The following is a 23,241-nucleotide window of genomic DNA, read 5'->3' as shown; positions in this document are numbered from 1 at the left end:
TGGACACTTCATGCACTCAACTGTTGCAGTATTAATTACGTAACGGAGGGCAAGGGGCTGTCAGACTCCAATGTTGAATGACAAAATAACCCTTATAAGATTCACACACTACATGGATGAGTACATAGTGTATAAGTATATAGAGTATATAGTGTATAGTGCGTAATTCGAGATGCAACTATTGGAATACCTGTGCACTGTCTTTCTGTATATAAAGTCTCTGATATCCACCTTATTCCTGACTAGACTACTGCGTTTCGAATTATGGGTTGCACTTCCGGTTTGGGGAACTTCCATTTAAAAAGACTGAAACGAATCATTTCAAATCATAAGGTTGCCCTACAAATAAAGCTTATCCGTCAATTTGACTGAATGAGCAGTCAATTTTTCTTTCATTTTTTTTTTCAGATATCGTGAGAATAACGTAACGATTGGTATTTTAACGTAACGTTATAACATTTCTCTTTTCAGTCGCTGCTTTCTATCCTCGTGATTATTTTCTTTTGTCCCTTTGCATACCGACGTAATAGTATGAAAAAGGACAACATATACTGCACATTTTTGGTCTGTTCTCCCGATATAATTTACGATATATCTCATTAATAATTCACTGGAATGCACAAATTTATCTCTTGTTTTTCTCCTCAAACCTCACGTCTTTTTCCAGGTTTTTTTTCACAGGTAAATACAATTGTATTATCTGTAAAAATGATGGAAATCACTTTGAAATAGTATCACGCAATGCTGAAGTTCATGAACATTTTTTATTAAGGCAACATATATTACATAATACAGATATATATCACTATAGTTCTATTTAACCCGTCCGTTATTGCTGTGGAAAGAATCACGCTTTTTCACTGTCTGTTGAAAGTACCTTGTTGATGCTTTTACACTTTTAAAGGCACACTGAAGAGCGTTGGAACGCGCAGCATTATTCAATGTGTTGACGTAATTTCAACTGAAACAGGAAGACAGGGCGATATATCGAACAGCCCCGCCCCTTTTTTTGAACAGTGAATAGCGAATAGCGTTTCGTTTATGTTACAGCTCGCCAGAGTTGTTAGACTCTGTAAAACCTCTGTTTCCTTCTAATCTCTAACCGTTTATCCTCATAATGTCCTTTATATCACTTATATACAGCATTCTGTGCAGAATTCAAATGGGTCCGATACCTTTTGTGGTCTGTGCCGACTCGTGCATACGATCCTCTCTGTGCTCTCGTGTCCCTGGGCCAGAGCAGACTGTGCTCGCATTGCGGCGGTTCATGTGACACTAACGCAAAAACAGACTTCATTCACGTCAAAGGAAAGCTGAATCGTTTCCTATTCTCTATATAGTGCACTATGTGCAATTCACCATGTAAAAACTAGTAAATGTGTGAGCAAATGACCGATTTCAGCCGAGGCTTCGCCGCCAGCGAGAGAGTCAAAATTAGCCTTGGCTGCCCTGCCAACAACGCTGTACTTTGCGTTCAAATCGCCGCCGGCGGTAGGGTCAAAGTAAATGACAAGTTGTGGCAACCAATCGGAATCCTCTCAAGCGAGGACCTCTACATTTCAATTGGTTAGAGCGTCATAGCTCATTACCACAAAGTTGACCTGACTTCAACTCTCCTCGACGCTCTCACGGTCCTAGACACGCCGCGCTGCTCTCGCCAGAGCTCGCCACCGGCTCACATTGAAAATTGAATGACTTCCTGTCACTTTGACGCTCTCGCCAGCGGCGGTGCGAACGCATGGTAAGAGTGTAGGAGGAGGCTGGACTTCAGATTCTAGAGAGCATTTGATTGGACAGAAGATTTGATGAGAAACTGAAGTGCGATGTGATGTCATGAAAATCTGTGATCCATTTTAGCGGAAGTGAGAGACTAAGTTTTGGATGCTTATATCTCCTAAATGCGAATTTTGTCATTGTTTTGGAACACACCGGCTTATTCATAACCTTAAGGCTAACATATTTATACTAAAAGCTAAGAAACTTAAATTTTGATTTCAGGGAGACTTTCAATGTCCTTTTAATGTTTGTTGGTTGAAGGGTGAGTAGAATAATGTCATCTCACTGTACCCAGTTTTTAAAAAATTGTATTATTGCTTTCAAAGAGCGAACCTTTCACTGACTGTTTACAGCTTAAAGGTGCCCTAGAACCAGTTTTTACAAGATGTAATATAAGTCTAAGGTGTCCCCTGAATGTGTCTGTGAAGTTTCAGCTCAAAATACCTCATAGATTTTTTTTTTTAATTTATTTTTTTAACTGCCTATTTTGGGGCATCATTAACTATGCACCGATTCAGGCTGCGGCCCCTTTAAATTGCGCGCTCCCTGCCCTCCGAGCTCTCGACTATAATACAGTGCATTTACAAAGTTCACACAGCTAATATAACCCTCAAATGGATCTTTACAAGATGTTCGTCATGCACACTGCATGCATGTGTCGGATTATGCGAGTATAGTATTTATTTGGATGTTTACATTTGATTCTGAATGAGTTTACATGCTCCAGCAACATGTTTGGACGAAGACCTTTAGAAAGAATGAAGTTGTTACAAATATGCACTAATACATATGCAGTGTTTAATCATGGATCATGTCAGTTATTATCGCTCCATCTGCCATTTTTCGCTATTGTTCTTGCTTGCTTACCTAATCTGATGATTCAGCTGTGCACAGATCCAGACGTAAATATTGGCTGCCCTTGTGTAATGCCTTGAACATGAGCTTGCATATGCAAATATTGGGGGCGTACATATTAATGATCTCAACTGTTACGTAACAGTCGGTGTTATGTTGAGATTTTGCCTGTTTTTCGGAGGTCTTTTAAACAAATGAGATTTACACAAGAAGGAGGAAACAATGGTGTTTGAGACTCACTGTATGTCATTTCCATGTACTGAACTCTTGTTATTCAACTATGCCAAAGTAAATTCAATTTTTGATTCTAGGGCACCTTTAACGGAAGTTACACCCATAATTCACACAAAGCACCATGGGGCATAGGAATAAGGTGGATAGGTTAAAAAAACAAAACAAACAAGACACTGACAGACAACAGTAGTTAATTTAATTGTTTCATCGGGACAGTTGTTTGTTGCTAGGGACAATTCAGTAGTTGCTGGATATTGATAGAGACATGTCCTTAGCAACCCTATTAAATTCTATGCCCTTGATTGATTGACATCACTGTTGTTGGCTTTTGTTACTTACTATGTTTTTCATTCAAATTAAACTTCAAAACTCCACTCTGACTGATGTTATATAAATTATTTGTTGAAGTGTATTCCTTTATTTTTTAATTCTGTTTCATCATCATTCAGAATATGCCATCCATCTCATGCATTTTAAATGACTTAAAATAGGAACAACATTCTGAGGGGATTTTTTTTCTGCTAATGGACATCAGTGTCTTACATTTATTATTTATTTTATTTATTTATTTATTCATAAATCCCATTATGGGATATGATTGATCTAGATGTAGTCTGGTTGCAAATTGTTCCTGGAAACATGATTTTACATTTTTCCCATCTCTCTCCTCTTGATTTGCAGGAGTATCCAGCTAAACCCCATTCGTTTTCAGAACTACCTTCAACAGGCTATGGCGTATCGACTGCTGGGAAACCCCTGTGAGGCAGCAAGGTAAAATTGGCATTAATGGAGGGCTCAGAAAGCGTCCTTTCCTCAAAATGAAGACAGATTCAGTAGGAGAAAAGCTCCCAGTCATTTAGACAAACCCTGCAAACATGTCTGCCCAGTGGTTTGTTACATCTCCCTCTGTTCTGTCAGCCTGTACTGGAAAAATATGTTCTGGGTGATACATAAATACTGGTGGTTTAGTGGGTTGCGTGTGGAAGAAGACAATTAGAGCTAGGATTACATCCACTCCCGCCACTGCCGACTGACATCTTCCCCTGTAGCCTCCACGCATTGATGTTCCATATGTGTTTTAATGATATGGTTATCAAATGCCTATGTTCCCATCATTGGTCTTTTACAGATGACAGCTACCATTAGTTATTGGATGGCAGTGGAATAAATCGTTTAGAGGCGTCGGTTGCGCCAAATGCCATGGCCAACTGGTGGCTGCGGGGGCCATTTATTGCGAGGAAGTCATATTCTGTTTGATCATTATCAAGCCACATTAACCAAGTTGAAATAGATTAGAGCAAGAAACGGATACTTTGGTCTCTTTCTGTCTCACACACTTGTTCTTTCTTTCCACCCCCTCTTGCATTTGAGTTTCTGCAAGCAGAAATAGATCAACTCCGCCACCCTGCCTACAAATTTAGTGCTATACTGTCCCAGTGGGGGAAAAGATGTTTTCTGGGAACATTGCAGAAGTGCATTTATATGAAGTTGGTACGTTACACTGGCACTATTTGATTCAGGCTCTTTGTGCTCTTTTACTGCAGTAGTTATGGATAAGATCTGGCTAGCTTTGCTTACTATTGTGCTAGACTGTGGGACTCATTATCTAAAGAAAAATTGTTCTTATAGTGGCCCAAAGAGTATTTAGATACTACTGAAACACTTAAATGTCATTGCATTTAGGTGGCAATTATTTTAAAGAAAAAGAGCATAATAATACTTCTTTAAAACTTTAATGTTTTTGAAAGAAGTGCTCACAAAGGCTTCATTTTTTTTGCTCAAATGAAGTAAAAACAGTAATATTGTGAAATATGATCACAATTTTTTTCTGTTTTAATATATTTTTAAATGTTATTTATTCCTGTGATGGGAAAGATGAATTTTAGCAGCCATTAGTGCCACATTTACCACTTCAGAAATCATTCTAATATGCTAATTTCTTATTATCAATGTTGAAAACAGGTGTCCTTATGGGATAACACTTTATAATAACTGCACGCTATGAAGCATTAGTTAAGCATTAGTAAATAGTCAATTCATCATTTATAAAGCATTAATAGACATAAATAAGCAGTTTATAAATACAGCTATAAATGCTTTATTCTTGATTTATAAGCATAGCTATAATTTGCTTAATAATTGTATTTTCATACTTTCATATCATTTCTAAATTATGTATTATATTATTTACAAACCAGTTATTTAGGAGTCGTCAGTGGTTCATAAGATCATTTAGAAAGTGTAAGTAAATGATTAATAAACGATTTAAATGTAAATTTATGCATCTTTTTATTTAGACAGTTACTCAGTGAGGACTATTTATGCCCCGTAAAGCTTTTATAAAGGATATTTAAAGGATACAGAACATAGAAATATTTATTTCAAGCGAAAAAATGAAACTTTACGACAGGTAACTTGATATAAAATTAAAAATAAACCTCTGCAATGTCACAGAAAATAAAAATTCCTGTACGCCTCCAGAAATCATAACTGTGCAGTAAAATTAAACTAAGCCTTTGCAATCTGATATAAAAATATATATTTTTTAAAACTTGAGTGGTCCAACCGGACATTGGTTGGTGGAGCTAGTGTAAATAGCATTTGCCAACAAGGGACACTATTTGCACTAGTGTAAATAGACACTCCGTTACTTTTAAGCATTTTTTTTTTTTTTTTTTTGCATTTATTTCAAAATAATAACTATACCAGTAACAAATTTTAGATTACATCTACAATTTTTGTTTGTGAACTGATGTTCAGCTGTTCTTTTTAATGATAAACTGATTTTCGGATCATGAAAGCTTAGTAAACACTGCATGTGTCATGATGGTCACCGATAATTTCACTAAGCTGATTGCGCACTAAAAAAAAAAAAACCCTCACAAGTGTTATCTAATCATTATAGTTTATTTTGACATGACATAAAGTGGTGATGTCTAAGTGGGTGAGTTGTTTGCTTACTTTTTAATTAGTCTTCCCATTAACCCTCTGGAGTCTGAGGCTGATTTGGGGCCTGGAGAAGTTTTGACATGCCCTGACATTTGTGCTTTTTTCAGTTGTTCATAAACATATTAATGGAAAAAGTGTCATTACACTGTATTCAGCACAAACTAGGCTACAATAATATGTGAGGAACATGTATGTACATGTTTGTGTTTTTGAAGGAATAACATTTATGCGTGGTTATTGAAAAAACAAAAAACTTAAGTCACTGAAATAAGGCCAAAAAAGTATAGTAAATCTGTGTTTACAATACTTTAGGGTATTGGAGGTTGTAAACTAGAGTTTTTGCTTCAAAATTATGTAAAAATTATGCTGCCTACTCCTTCATATAAAACAATATATTGATTTAGTTTTTGTAAGACACTTTTTGCCAAGAAACACAGTATGCGTGGAGGCGTGAATCACCACTGAATAATGGGCCATTCTCACCTGAGAAGACAAAAGAATTGGATAGTAATGAGCTGAAATGACTTGCATATTGTTTATGTTTGTTTTCGATTTGACTTACATGATTTAAAACCTGACATCTTAACGTTTTTTTAGACATAAGTTTAATTTTTCTGTGATTACAAGTTACAGTTCATTTTCTGAGAACTATCAGATTGGACTTCGTTCAGAGGGAGAGGAGAAATCACACATCATGTTAGTTTTCTTTATTTTACAAAAAGCACAACATTGTGTTTTTACTCTGAGTGTATACAAATAAAAGAAGATATTCTATAGTTTCAATTGATATATTACTTATGTCCCTATGACAAAAAATGACGGAGTATTTTAAGTCTGTTTTGCTGCAATGTGAAAAAAAACCTGCAAAACGCGCCGGCGCGTTTTCAGACCTCAGAGTGTTAACACCATTATTTGTTAATTCAGGCTATGCCTTAAAAAAAGGGGTGGGATTTGTCACATGTACAGACAATCACAGTGCAAAGGAGGCATTGCTCTCACGTGACTATTCCCCATTAGCATAATTACCTCATAACTCAAATATAGCTGCAAGCAGCAATTACGGGGCCAAGCACAAAAACGGCACAAGAAGCCAGCCAACATGGCTGGGAGCATCAGATCAACTGCAACAGTGAGCAATTAAAGACCTATTGAGATCATTTTAGGCAAAAGAGCTGAAAAATGATATATACTGTCAAAAGCAAGGATTTACTGGTTAATAACTGTCGACCAATAGGTGGCGCTGTGACCAAATTAATGTGGTATAGTCAGAGTGTGGTGACAATGATACTTGCAAAGTTTGGTGTCAATATGTTAAAGTATTGCAGAGATACAGTTTCAAGAGTCGTTTTTGCATCATGCCTGAAATTCGTTGCTCCAGTATACGAAAACTCTTTGACGTATCAACTAGAAATCCATAACTTTTTGTCGGCATGGTCTGAAGATGATAGGGTTCAAATTTGGTGAAAATCAGAGCAACGGTCTAGGAGGAGTTCAAAAAAGTAGGTTTTTAAAGAAAAACAATATGGCGGACAGGAAGTTCAGCCAACTATGGCAAATTTGATATCTATGTTCTCAGCATGACCCAAGGAATCTACTGAGACCAGTTTCATTACAATTGGTTAATATTGTCAAAAGTTATTAGTGTTTTTGTAAATTTTGTTATAACTTTTGACCACAAGGTGGCGCTGGTCTGAAACCTCTCAGGCTCCTTCAAGGCATTGTCCTGATGACCCATACCGAGTTTTGTATTGATATGCTAATGCGTTCGTAAAATACAGCATTTTAACACAAAATTCAAAATGGCTAATGGCCAAAATGACCGATATGGGAAAATTGGATATCAATCGACGCAACATGATGCCCCGAATCTAACAAGACCAAATTTATGATTTTTGGACAAACCCATCAGAAGTTATAAGCAAAAATACCCAATTTTTCATATCTCTGCACCAATAGGTGGCGCTGCACCGAAACACTGCATGATGCCTCAGGTTCATGCTTGTGATGACAGGTACCAAGTTTGGTCTGAGTACGATAAAGCAGTGCAGAGATACAGGTTCAAGAGTGTGTTTTGCATCATGCCTCAAATTCGTTACTCCGGTAACTCTATTTGTCGGCATGGTCTGAAGATGATACATTTCAATTTTGGTGAAAATCAGAGCAACGGTCTGGGAGGAGTTAGAAAAAGTAGGTTTTTAAAGTAAAACAATATGGCGGACAGGAAGTTCAACCGACTATGACAAATTTGATATCTATGATCTCAGCATGACCCAAGGAATCTACTGAGACAAGTTTCATTACAATCGGTTAATATAGTCAAATGTTATTAACATTTTTGTAAATTTTGTTATAACTTTTGACCACAAGGTGGTGCTGGTATGTAACGTCTCAGGTTCCTTCAGGGCATTGTGCTGATGACCCATACCGAGTTTCGTAAAGATACATTAATGCGTTCGTAAAATACAGCATTTTAGCACAAAATTCAAGATGGACGAAGGCCAAAATTTTACAACTTTTTACTTGGCCCCTAATTACCACCCACCAAACCCATAGCACACTTTAGTGGGTCTGTTAAAACTCAATAGGTTCAGGGGAGGCATGAGAAATCCTGCCTCCTGCTGTAACTTTAATCGCCGGTGTCGCTGTATGTTGCTTTGGAAAAATTAGTGATTTATATACTTTTTAACTCCCTCGGGTCAGCGGTCACGCCGGCGTGATCACCGCGTTTTTTTTCTAACCAGTGTGAAAGAGACTCAAAATACTCAGTCAATGTTGCACATACAATTAAGAGTTATACACCATTTTAATCTGTGGAATATCTTCTTTTATTTGTGTACACTCAGAGTAACAACAAAATGTTGTGCTTTTTGCAAAATAAAGAAAACTAACATGATGCGTGATCTCTCGTCTCCCTCTGAACGAAGTCCAATCTGATAGTTCTCAGAAAATGAACTGTAACTTAGTGAATACTAATCACAAAAAAATTTGACTTATGTCTAAAAAAATGTTGAAATGTCAGGTTTTAAATCGTGTAACAAATAACGAAAACAAATATTCTCTGTTTATGTAATCTGTATGAAAAGAGAGCCATGTCAGAAGTCCGTGATTCACCTCATTATCTGCTAATGCAGCCACGCCCACGGAGCGAGCGCTATTCAGACGCAAATTCAGTCAATACATGCATACATCGTCTCAATCGTGTATTTATTGTCTTGAAAAGTGTTTTGAATAGCCATAGTTAGCGATCTCTGGCCTCTGTTAGTTCAGTTAGTTCCTGGATTGCCTATTCTTCTTTAGCAGGCATTTGTGGACTAAAGGTGCACAGAGCGCCCTCCGGCTGCAAGTATGAATTGAAAACACAGTATCCAGCGCTCATAGTAATGACAATATATCCTGAATAAATATTACTCCTCTGTATAGAAAATTGACAAACATATGAGAATCCATCAATATTTCTCCAAATGTGCATGCTTTTAAGCTAAAAGCCTATATGAAATGCCATAGAGGTAACATACTTGTTCAGACACTTTGCATCACAGAAATACATTATATTTTAAAGAATATAATTGAATACCATTATTTTAAATTGCAATAATATTTCACAGTATTGCTGTTTTTTCTGTATGTTTGATTTACACCATGAGATTTGAATCATGATCACAGAGGGTTTTTTCACAGCCTACCTGTCTGAAAGAGCTCATTAATACGCAGCTCATTATGTGATTCTTTTGTCTTCTCAGGTGAGAATCACCCATTATTCATGATCATTCACGCCTCCACGCATACTGCGTTTCTTGACCAAAGATGTTTTAGAAAATTTAAATCTCTCTATTGTTTTATATGAACAAGCAGGCAGCATAATTTTTACCTCATTTTGAAGCAAAAACTCTAGTCTACAACCTCCAATACCCAGAAGTTTTGTGAACAAAGATTTATATATTTTTTGGCGTTATTTCAGTGACTTAAGTTTTTTGTTTTTTCAATAACCACACATAAACGTTATTCCTTCAAAAACACAAACATGTACATACATGTCCTCACATATTATTGTAGCCTAGTTTGTGTTGAATACAGTGTAATGACACTTTTTCCATTAATATGTTTATGAACAACTGAAAAAAGCACAAATGTCAGGGCATGTCAAAACTTCTCCAGGGCCTCAAAAATCCTCAGACCCCTGAGGGTTAATGTCGAATATTTCCAATATTTCGAAACATTGAGTTGATTTAATTTTCACATATACTGTATAACATGTATGTTTTTATTGACAGCGAGCTTTTCTCTTATTTAACAGTTTAATTCTTACATAGTTTACTTTCTCAAAAGTCTACTATTTCATTCCTCTTGACGCACACCAGGGACTGAAATTATTGAGGGCTTGTGGAAAAAATGCCATAAAAATGAACAACAAAAAAAAAAATGTATGGGGAGGAAAGTAACTTACATTTTAGACACATATTGTCTTTTTTTTTTGTCCAAACAAAGCACCTTTGCACATCTAAGCAAAATGTTTTGTTGCTGAAATAATCGATGTTTCTGAATCAACAAATTGATTTGAATGAATGGTTCACTTAGGAGTGCAAGTCTGTAAGGTAGGCACAAGTGTTTATTTATTTATTCATTATTGTTTATTTCCTTTTCCCATGCAGGCTCGTTTATTGCCTGCAAAAATACCTCAATAGCCTTTTTCTGATGTAGTGTATTACAAATACATTCCTTGTTGTATTACGATTGCAAGTATCACTTTGTTCTGTCAAAAATGTACTGTATGTATCCATCTATTTAAACAAGCATTTTAGGGAATTGTTTGTTATGTCTCGTGGCATTGATGTGTATTACATATAGCCTAATAATAATATAAAATCATTATCATTGTTGCATATGGTTGGACATTTATTTTGTAAGGACAAACTTGATGACTCATGATGTTCATGCCGACTGGCACAGAATTCAAATCTTTCTACATTTTCCCATCAAATGAATCTCTGCTGACATTGCTCAGTATGGTCCACTCCTTAAACCCCTCATGCTATATTAAGGCAGAGTCCGAGTGCAGTTTGTCAGACCACAATGCATGGTTGTGCATTTTGAAAGAAGCGAGCAATGCCATTGAAGCTGGCGCCACTCTTTAACCTAATCACATCCTCCCTCCGGCAAATGCTGCTCAGCCATTTGAGGTCTTTAAGAGGAAAATGCATCTGTGTTTTGAAGTTCACATGCCAGTAAATTTCACAGAGGCAATAGCTCTCCACCACAAAGAAACTAAATTATTCTCCACATTTTCATCATTGTACAATTTTCTTCCTCATTCGGGTAATGGTTACTTAGATCCATCCATGACTCCTTTATTGATACGTACGTCATTTCTTTTGTGAACAGAAAAGCTGTGGCTTCCTTTTTTGTTGTTGTTGTTATTTTCATTTCTGTAAGAAGTATCAAAGTCAGATGACAACACGCACCATCAGAAAACATTAAAAAACAGTAACATGTTCTCCAGGAAATATGTGCATATAGATTCATAAGTTTAGTAGCACAGATTCCTCCCACCGCAATCTTAACTGTCAGAGAGTGAGTGACACATCAAGATATTGAACTCGAAAACGGAAATTATTCTAGAAGGCAATATCATTCCGTTTGTGCTGGAGACAAGCTTTCTCAATGCAGAAATAAAATTAACAGTGTAACCTTTGCTCTTGATGGATTCTGGCAGAATTTGCTTTAGGAAAGTGGTATCCATTGCTCACAGCGAAAGCCAGTACAACAGTAAACACTCTTAAATGCGCCGTCAGCATTTAGCACTGGGAAGAAAAAAAAATTAATCTTGTGGCTCATTTCCAGAAGTCAGGTTTGTTTTTCAGTCAAGTTTTTGTGCATGATTTGACTGAAAGTTTAAGGGTGTTTATATAATTATAGGGCACTTTTAGTGCCTTTTAGAAAATGAACACACTTCTCAGCTTCTCTTGTTTATTTGTCTTCAATCATTGTCAAACTGTGGACATACAAACATCACAGGAGAAGTCATTTTTCTAAACCAACAAATGTCATTTTCATCACATCTTAAAATATATTTTGATGTAATGGAAATTATGGAAATTGAAAAAAAAAAAATGTTGAAAAAATAAAATTGTCTACTCAGTCTTGCTGTGAAAAATTAGCACTGAAAAGGTGTGGACAGTTATTTTTGCGGATGTTTTTGCATATGCATTTGTAGGAGTTTCGCTTTCAGATGCAAAATTTATGGTAGGAGTGTGTCTAAATCAATCATGCAAGGTGATTACTAAGGTTTGCTCTAGTCAATTAACTGGTATTCGCACCATTACATACCGCCAAAAAAACCTGTCTGAAACCAGAGGCTAATTTGCCCTGCTCTTGGTAGATTGCCTTGATCATTATGGAAATCTGCCTGCGTCTGTGTTCTTTAATTTGCGCCCCATCTGCACTTTTTTGGAATTGCGCTTTTACGTTAATTTGCCCTGTTTAGTAAATCTGGCCCTATGTATCCTAAATAGACAACCAATTTTCAACATCATAAATCCATTTTAAATTTGGGAATGTGAAATTTGTGACTATACACTGCATCATTCCATTGTTCGGCAAAGAAAGTTGTGAGGATTCCAAGCTCCTGCAGTGGTCTTGAGGTCATGCCCAGATGCAGAGCTACTGTGTGATGGTTTTGACATTGAGTGCGTTTCCTGTCAATAGCGCCCTATCTAGTGATTTGAATATTACAGGTTGCCACTTTAAAAGACTGAATAAGAATGTTTATTCAACCACCCCTGACAGCTCTCTGGTTAGCCAAGTTGCTTCATTCTCAGTGAAAAGTGCATTTGCGGGTGTATGTCTTTGGACAGCCAAATTAGTCCATTTTGGCTATTATGAGGCCAGATGCGTGCCGTCAGTGAGGCCGTCGACAGAGCCATCAGTCTTGAATGGGAGGTGTGCATAGAGAAAGAAGCTCAATGAGCTAACGTTCTTTTTTTCAGCCCCATTTACAGCAATGACATCTCCGTCTCTGCAAGCTCCGATGGTGTTTATCGCTCTCAAACAAGGTCAATTGTGGCAGCCCTTTACTCAATATCTGTGCGAGACCCTTAAGTTTTTAATCACAATAACGTTACACACACATGGATTGTTAAAGTGTGTGGGGCTGTCGAGTGTTATGGCACATTTATGAAGCAGTCTGCACCTCTCAAAGAGCCTACAAGACAGTATAGCCAATACATTTCAAAAGGTTGACCTTAATGCTTAGAGATGTAGAAGGTCTTTAAAGTCAGCATGTAAAGAAAGTTGCGATAGTCTTTTCTTTGCTATTGTGATGTATATATCCGAGTGCAATGCCTTCTTGAACTTTTTTTTAGAAAAAATGTAGGCCAGTACTTGATTTTGTCCATCTGGAATTGATTTGATTGTTGTGGTTTGCTATTGCTGTGATCTTATGATGTGAATGACCAACTCTATCTCACTACCAATCTGTACATATTTTATGAGGTGGATAATTCGTATGAATTCATACAACCTCACTCATACGAATTCATGTGATTTGTCTAAACCCCAGTGACGGGTAGGTTTAGGGGCAGGGTTAAGGGTAGGTCATTCATACAAATTCATACGAATTTGGCAACTCGTGAAATATGTACAATTTAGCAAAAATGTACAAATTCGTAGAAGTGAGGTCGTACGAATTCGTACAAATTAGCCACCTCGTGAAATACGTACGAATCACCATGAGATTGGGTTGGAATGACAGGTTCATCCTTTAGTGTAAAGGTGGATCGGATCAATATTGCTTTGTTCTGTTGTGCGACACTTCCTCAACATTTAATTTTGTGCTTTTTGTTTTGTGTTTTTTGTTATGCTGGTTGCAACTCTTTTCACATCCTGATAGCAATCAATCACAGAAGAGGTCGAAATATTAAAGGTGCCCTAGAATCAAACATTGAATTTACCTTGGCATAGTTGAATAAGAAGAGTTCAGTACATGGAAATGACATACAGTGAGTTTCAAACTCCATTGTTTCCTCCTTCTTATGTAAATCTCATTTGTTTAAAAGACCTCTGAAGAACAGGCAAATCTCAACATAACACCGACTGTTACGTAACAGTCGGGATCATTAATATGTATGACCCCAATATTTGCATATGCCAGCCCATGTTCAAGGCATTACACAAGGGCAGCCAGTATTAACGTCTGGATCTGTGCACAGCAGAATCATCAGACTAGGTAAGCAAGCAATGACAATAGCGAAAAATGGCAGATGGATTTAAAGGGGCACGATTTAAAGGGGCCGCAGCCTGAATCGGTGCATAGTTAATGATGGCCCAAAATAGGCAGTTAAAAAAATTATTTAAAAAAATCTATGGGGTATTTTGAGCTGGAACTTCACAGACACATTCAAGGGACACCTTAGACTTATATTACATCTTGTAAAAACTGGTCCTAGGGCACCTTTAAAAAATTTACATATACTGTATCTTCTGTGGAAGTCTAAGGACCAAAAACATTCGTACAATCATTGCATGTGGTCCGAATGCATGAATAGGATGTCCTACCTGCCTGTAAACCTATATATTTGCATACCTCCACGCACTCTGCTCGCGCAGACATTACACATCATCAGCATGTTTCATGAGGCTATGCAGAGTTGTAGACAGACAATCATTGAGTAGCAGCCACCTTTTACAGTTTATGCTGCATTCATGCCATAAGTACCGTAATTAAGACATGGCAACCTGAGACATTCTACTCGGAGTGGTTCACGTCCTCAGACTTGGATTTATGCATGCCTGTGGCAACACTATCAATACCGAAATTAATCTGCAGCAGTCAGGTGGTACAAGTCAGCACTCTTTAAATTGTTTACTTTCATTATTATTATGTGCTTTGAGACATGAGTTAATTTAACGCTGTCTCTTGTGACGCTTTGCAAACTCTGCTCTGGCTGTGCGTGGTCATGTGTTTTGGAAGAGGCATGGCTTTGGAGACGCTCTGAAGGTGGGGGGGGGGGTCTTTTGATTTCAAAGCTAGCTTGCTATTGCTAGCCTCTCCGAAATTGCCTACCTTTAATTTTCTCATAATTTCCGTACACTGAGTACAATCAGGCTAAATGCAGAAGCGATCATGCACTTCCTACAGTATGTAGGCAAGGCTAGGTTTTAGCACAGTGTGTCCTGATGCAAATTTTTGATTATTTGGTTGTTGTTTTTTTTCTCCATGTGTGAAATGCATAAACAGTCTGATTTGTCAAGCTTGGACCTTTGTTGTCAGGGGGTATGAGAGGAATGAGGGAGCAGTGAACCAAACCTCACGCCGCAGAGCCAAGAATGCACTAAGTGCTGACGCTATAGGAAAACAATGCAGATTGCCTGATGCCAATCTTCAGTTTTTGCCTTACTGTGTGAATTAGGGGACATGCTGTTATTCACAGGCATAATACTCCTGCATATTTTAGCACTGCTGTTCAGAGGGAATGTGGCCTTCTAAAAGCTCAGCGTTCCCGTGAAGCTGTGAGAACACACAGGAGCTCAAAAACTATCGCCCTAGGCACGAGGGCACACAGCAGCCGGTCAGACAGGCTGTGCCCCTGTCCACTGAGGGCAACAACTGGATCTTTACCCTCCAACACTTCTCACTTTTAAGGATGTAATAGTCTGTCGGACTTGTAGGCCTCACACATCAGCCCTAATGGCATGTTTCTCTCTGTGGCAGCCACAAAGGGCCTCTACTGCCAGACTTGTTATTATCTTGATATGAAGTGCCCTGCTTGGAAATCTCTCCACTTACTTTCCATCCTTCTATACCCCTGTTTCTTTGCTTTCATTTTTTTGTATCCCTTTGGCATAGATCTTATTGTTTGACACCCCCGTGTGGCCAAAGACGGTGAAATAACAAGGACTTTGAAATTACCTCGACTCCCGGCCTACACACTGAATGTAACTTTGTCATCGATGCCTGCTAGTGGACATAAAAGTGATTTATGTGACAGGCCCAAACATTGACAGCTGGGAAGTAGGGCTGCATGCAGAGTTTGAGAAAGCAATACACTACAGTTGTACACTGCTTCTATATATTTTAATATAGATGTTTACAAACGCTTGGGAACTGAAGTCAGAATAGGTCATGCAATACAATTTCATGTCCCTGTGATATTTGTGTTAATATACTGTAGTACTTTTTGTCTTGTAAATCTCACTGCTTCAAATGCCCTTTTAACACAAAACTACACAATCTAATATTATACTGGATATCATTTAGCATTATTTTTATCATCATCATTATTATTATTATTACTCTCCTATTCTTCAATTAATATTGTCAGTTTTATTTTTCACTGATTCACTTTGAAACTTGGGTTTTACCCATGGGTAAAGAAGAGATACTGTACAAAAGTAGCTTCCTCTCCCTTTAGCGAGACACATGAGCTTGTTTGACAAGTTTTTTTTTGGTTTTGATGGTCCTCTTTAGACATTCTATTGACATTCTAGTGACAATTCTCTCAGTGTTTACACGTCACATTTAATATCGGTACGGCACGCTTGGAACCTCCACCAAGGTGGTACTATTTAAGCGAGCCTATGAGCTTACCAGCAGTGGAAAAGCGCCAATGAGAGTTAGCTACATGTAGATGCAAGTTACTTATGTACAGAATGTCACAGAAGTCAACATTTTTTTGTTTGTGTGTGTGTTTTTGTTTATATATATATATATATATATATATATATATATATATATATATATATATATATATATATAAATATAAAATATTCAAGTATCACTCTTTGTTATACTGCAGCCATTTGCTAAAATCATTTAAGTTAATTTTTTTTAAAGTTCATTTCACAGCACCCCATATTGACAGAAAAACACAGAATTGTTGACATTTTTGCAGATTTATTAAAAAAATAAAAACTGAAATATCACATGGTCCTAAGTATTCAGACCCTTTGCTGTGACACTCATATATTTAACTCAGGTGCTGTCCATTTCTACTGATCATCCTTGAGATGGTTCTACACCTTCATTTGAGTCCAGCTGTGTTTGATTATACTGATTGGACTTGATTAGGAAAGCCACACACCTGTCTATATAAGACCTTACAGCTCACAGTGCATGTCAGAGCAAATGAGAATCATGAGGTCAAAGGAACTGCCTGAAAAGCTCAGAGACAGAATTGTGGCAAGGCACAGATCTGGCCAAGGTTACAAAAAAAAATTCTGCTGCACTTAAGGTTTCTAAGAGCACAGTGGCCTCCATAATCCTTAAATGGAAGACGTTTGGGACGACCAGAACCTTTCCTAGAGCTGGCCGTTCGGCCAAACTGAGCTATCGGGGGAGAAGAGCCTTGGTGAAAGAGGTAAAGAAGAACCCAAAGATCACTGTGGCTGAGCTCCAGAGATGCAGTCGGAGAGATGGGAGAAAGTTGTAGAAAGTCAACCATCACTGCAGCCCTCCACCAGTCGGGGCTTTATGGCAGAGTGGACCCGACGGAAGCCTCTCCTCAGTGCAAGACACATGAAAGCCCGCATGGAGTTTGCTAAAAAACACCTGAAGGACTCTAAGATGGTGAGAAATAAGATTCTCTGGTCTGATGAGACCAAGATAGAACTTTTTGGCCTTAATTCTAAGCGGTATGTGTGGAGAAAACCAGGCACTGCTCATCACCTGTCCAATACAGTCCCAACAGTGAAGCATGGTGGTGGCAGCATCATGCTGTGGGGGTGTTTTTCAGCTGCAGGGACAGGACGACTGGTTGCAATCGAGGGAAAGATGAATGCGGCCAAGTACAGGGATATCCGTGGACGAAAACCTTCTCCAGAGTGCTCAGGACCTCAGACTGGGCCGAAGGTTTACCTTCCAACAAGACAATGACCCTAAGCACACAGCTAAAATAATGAAGGAGTGGCTTCACAACAACTCTGTGACTGTTCTTGAATGGCCCAGCCAGAGCCCTGACTTAAACCCAATTGAGCATCTCTGGAGAGACCTAAAAATGGCTGTCCACCAACGTTTACCATCCAACCTGACAGAACTGGAGAGGATCTGCAAGGAGGAATGGCAGAGGATCCCCAAATCCAGGTGTGAAAAAATTGTTGCATCTTTCCCAAAAAGACTCATGGCTGTATTAGATCAAAAGGGTGCTTCTACTAAATACTGAGCAAAGGGTCTGAATACTTAGGACCATGTGATATTTCAGTTTTTCTTTTTTAATAAATCTGCAAAAATGTCAACAATTCTGTGTTTTTCTGTCAATATGGGTGTGCTGTGTGTACATTAATGAGGAAAAAAAAAAATGAACTTAAATGATTTTAGCAAATGGCTGCAATATAACAAAGAGTGAAAAATTTAAGGGGGTCTGAATACTTTCCGTACCCACTGTGTATATATATATATATATATATATATATATATATATATATATATATATATACACACACACGCATACACAATCCAGGGCAAAAGAAGAAAAAAAAAAAAATGGTTCCAAGCCTAAAATTGCTAATAACTTTCAATTGCTAAAATTGCTAAAGAAAATTGCTAAATTTTTTAAATGCACTACTTAAAAATCAATTACTTTCTCAGAAAAACATCAAAGATGGAAAGAAGTTTTTGGCAGAATATGGGAAGTTGTGTGTCTTCAAAAATCTGCTGAGAAATAATAATAAATGCATCTCTACCACAGTGAAGAATGGAGGAAGAGGTGCCATTGTGTGGGGAGCCTTTTTAACTGCTTTTATTGGTGAGATACTGCACTGTGAAAAGTCATTTAATGCTTTGGAGTACAGGAGAATATTGCAGAATGGCTTGCTTCCCACAATTGAAAAGTTGTTACCTAAAGACAAATGATCAGATGTTATTTTTAAGACAATGCTCCTGCCCAAATTGCAAAGGCAAGAAGTGGCTGAAGTCCATCAGGACTATATATATATATATATATATATATATATATATATATATATATATATATATATATATATATATATACCACATATACAGTCAAACCAAAAATTATTCACACATTTATGATATTTTTGATATATTTATTTTTACTAGTGAGTGCAGGACACTATAGTTCATTTATGTAAATGAGGATAGCTAAATAAAGTAAACTATGACATATTATATGCAAAAATCCTTCATACAGTGGACTACCAGTAAAATTTATAAAAATTTGGAACCAAAAAAATATTCAGACACTTTGACCTGACCATGTTTTGCTTAATGAATGCATTCATTTTTTTCTGACACAGTATATATATACTGTATACACACACACACACACACACACACACACACACACACACAAACACAAACACAAACAATATATATATATATATATATATATATATATATATATATATATATATATATATATATATATATATATATATATATATATATATATATATATACACACACAGTACAGTCCAAAAGTTTGGAACCACTAAGATTTTTAATGTTTTTAAAAGAAGTTTCGTCTGCTCACCAAGGCTACATTTATTTAATTAAAAATACAGTAAAAAACAGTAATATTGTGAAATATTATTACAATTTAAAATAACTGTTTTCTATTTGAATATATTTCACAAAGTAATTTATTCCTGTGATGGCAAAGCTGAATTTTCAGCATCATTACTCCAGTCTTCAGTGTCACATGATCCTTCAGAAATCATTCTAATATGCTGATCTGCTGCTCAAGAAACATTTAATGTGTACAATTGTACAAAATATTTGTGTACAATATTTTTTTTCAGGATTATTTGATGAATAGAAAGTTCAAAAGAACAGTGTTTATCTGAAATCTAATCTTTTGTAACATTATAAATATCTTTACTGCCACTTTTGATTGATTTAATGCATCCTTGCTGAATAAAAGTATTCATTTCTTTAATTTCTTTTCAAAAAAATAAAAATAAAAATTCTTACTGACCCCAAACTTTTGAACGGTAGTGTATAATGCTACAGAAGCTTTGTATTTCAGATAAATGCTGTTCTTTTGAACTTTCTATTCATCAAGGAATCCTGAAAAAAAAGTACACAACTGTTTTCAACATTGAAAATAATCATAAATGTTTATTGAGCAGCAAATCAGCATATTAGAATGATTTCTGAAGGATCATGTGACACTGAAGACTGGAGTAACGATGCTGAAAATTCAGCTTTGCATCACAGGAATAAATTACTTGTACAAATATATTTAAATAGTACACAGTTATTTTAAATTGTAATAATATTTCACAATATTACTGTTTTTTACTGTATTTTTAATTAAATAAATGTAGCCTTGGTGAGCAGACGAAACTTCTTTTAAAAACATTAAAAATCTTAGTGGTTCCAAACTTTTGGACTGTACTATATATATATATATTATAATAATACTTTCATGTTTAATTGTTTTTTGTTTGTTTTTTCAGACTTTTTGGTGATAAAGTGAGGTTGAGTAATAAATGACAGAATTTTCATTTTTGGTTGAACTAACCCTTTAAGGTTCTATATAGAATTCTTCTAAGAATGTACAAGGCAGAACTGAAACTCATTTTTTTTACATTTTTTTTTTTAAAGCTACAGAGTTTAAAAAACCCTATTAGTAAATGGTGTCAGTTCTCAACCTTGTTACCTAAGATGCTATTGAAAGCGATTAGATGGTTAATTTACAAATCCAGCATGCTTCTTTTAAAGAAAAGGGATGGTGTCGTGCGTTGATGGCATGACAGGGTTTTAAATGGCATTTAAAGGGCGATTCAGGCCTGTTCTGGGGAGAGAAAGATAAGTGCTGCTTGTGCTCTGGAATATAATGACAAAACACACACACACACACACACACACACACAAGCATCCAGTTTCTCTGTGTGCCGGGTCCCTAGTCAAGCTCACTGTGCTGCTCAGCGCCACATCATACACAGACAAAAACAATTAGCATTTAATTTGATGCTTGAGTAAGAAAACAAGGGATGAGTGACACACCATGTCTCGGCTCTCATCCAAAAATCGTCCCATTTCAAAACGAGAAAGCAGCGTCACACTCCAGGAATTCCTCTTAAAGCGAACGCCATCACACTGCAGGATTCGGCTCTTCCGTCGACGCACAACAGTGCGTGACTGTCGATTCAAAGCTTCAAATGCGACACCTGAACAGATGCAGAACTCGAAACAGAGCGAGAAACACTTAACCAGCCCTGCTGCGTCCTTAACTGTAAATGTCATGTTTACCCACAACAACATTTCAACCCCTGAGGGGACAAGTAGGTCGTGTGGTTAATTATTTGTAAACATTTAATTGGCATTTACACCCAAGAGAATTGCTCCGTTCACCCCAGCAGGACACTTGCACATCCTCATCAAGCATTAATCAAGCAAGCTAAATGAGGCCTCCCCATGATTCCTGGCTCAGTGCTATCGAGACAGGGGGTGATGCTGGATTGTTATTCAGTGATGCAGCTTCACGAAAGCAGAACGATTCGTTTACTGTCTGGAAATGCTCTAGATTAGCAGATCACCCAAGAGGTTTTGAGTTGAGATTAGCAAATCACCCAAGAGGCTTTGAGTGGGGTCATCTTGGGTCAATAAATGACTCAATCAATATAAACATAGCAGCTGTTTTCTAAAACAAAACCAATTGATTCTCTTCACTCAACCACCTACAAATATGTAAAGAGATCTATAGATCTGCTGAAAACAGCAACCTACACGATGATCAGACTACTACAACTGCTGACAGCTTTCTCACATGGTCAGAACCTAACTAATTGCAATTACACTGATTGGTGTAAAGATCAGAACTGGAGTAATTATAAGGGTTATTGTCAGGTCATCTGTATGTTGGCTCTGATTGTAGATTGGCTCTCTGGAGGAAGCCAAGGAGCAGAATACATGCTTGAATTATACAGTAGTTGGACAAACAACATGGGCAGGAAGATGTGTGTCTCTCTCAAGAAACATTCAATTAAAAACCATTTTCTCTGCTTTCTCAAATCAGATTTCATTTATATCATGGTAGGAAAACCAAGTTTTAATTTCCTGCCTTATATACAGTAAAGTAGCTGTTAATTTGGTCTGGTCAATGTATCATTCTATTCTCTTTAAAAAAAACAAGCCATTTGATTCAGCCAGGCCAGATCATTTAATCGGCTTAGTTTATCAAATTGTGTACTGGGAAATAACATCTAATACAATCCAAGTCACACATTTTCTAATGCACTTGTGAATATGGAGGGGTCTTAATTATATTTCTTAGCGTAGTGTGATGGGGAAGGTAATAATTTATCCTTAACATTACTATGCTGTTTTTTAACGTGTCTCTGCGATTTTGCATGCAACGCGTAACTGCATCATCAATTTGAAGTTCACACATGCATATGCATGTCACCTGATGCTCTTTACTGACGCATTTAAAAGATAGCCTGAAGTTCAGTTTTAGATTTTTCCAATACTTCTATGTCCTTGCCTAAGCAAAAAGAGTTTGTGTATTGAGTTTCTTAAACAACAACAACACCACCATCCAAAACTAAAGGGTCAGGTCATTATAAATGGAATATGAAGTAGCAGAAGTAAGAAATATCAGACGAGACTGCTATTGTTTCAATTAATCACAGCCATAAATGATATTCAGACCAACAGCATTGACAGTGAGTGTTGCAATATTGGTTTTATACAGTTAAATACAATTATACTGGTTTCATAACAGTTAAATAAACGAGGTTATGCATTAATGTAAGGTAAGGTATAAAGTAATATTAAGTAACTTATATTTTACATACAATATTGCCACTTAGATGAAGAATCACTTTTTTTTAACAAAAATGAGGAAAATATTCAGTGACTCACTCAAAATAGTCACATTTTATTCCTGAGTGAATCAGGGTTTTTAAACAAATCGATTCAGTTGAGTTCCTGAATCTGTCACTGCCTACTACCATAGGTATACCACAATACCACAATATTACACTAGACAACAAGCACATTAGTTTTTGTACATTTACTTTGTCACATGTTGTTTCCTTATCTGATAGAAATGCATTACTCCAGGCAATACCGGTCACAATTTAATTTAATTTAAATTTTTAATGTAATTTAACTTTTTGTATTAATGTAAAATTGTGATGCATTGCAATATGATCGTTGAATTGCAAGCAAAACTGTAGTAAACATATAGAAAAAAGAGCTTTAGAGTTTTGGCTTATCTAAACATATATATATATATTATATTATATTATATATATATATATATATATTATATATATATATATAATATATAACTTTCTGTTTTGTAGCATTAATTGCATATATTAGTGCTTAGCAGAGTGTTGCATGATTTTTTTTCTAGCATGTTTGATACTTTGTGGCATATTTAAATGTGTTTCAGGGAGTGAATTACAGTGTAATAGCATGCTATTTCCTGTTGCCAACAGATGGCGCTATGACTAACTGAATAT

General features: G+C 36.6%; 1 protein-coding gene across 4 annotated transcripts in view; it reads left to right on the top strand.

The window, feature by feature from the left end:
- Window positions 1-23,241, top strand: part of LOC125257086 (spermatogenesis-associated protein 16-like) — an 89,561-nt gene that overhangs the window by 24,985 nt on the left and 41,335 nt on the right. For all 4 annotated transcript variants that reach the window (XM_048173523.1, XM_048173524.1, XM_048173521.1 and 1 more), the window contains exon 4: window positions 3,547-3,636. In XM_048173523.1, coding sequence (XP_048029480.1) covers window positions 3,547-3,636 — 90 coding nt within the window. The remainder of the gene's footprint in view (window positions 1-3,546; window positions 3,637-23,241) is intronic.

The sequence above is a fragment of the Megalobrama amblycephala genome, linkage group LG21 (genome assembly GCF_018812025.1).
Source record: "Megalobrama amblycephala isolate DHTTF-2021 linkage group LG21, ASM1881202v1, whole genome shotgun sequence".
Classification (NCBI taxonomy): Eukaryota; Metazoa; Chordata; class Actinopteri; order Cypriniformes; family Xenocyprididae; genus Megalobrama; species Megalobrama amblycephala.
The sequence above is the reverse complement of the archived record's forward strand: the minus strand, read 5'-3'. Positions and strand labels throughout refer to the sequence as shown.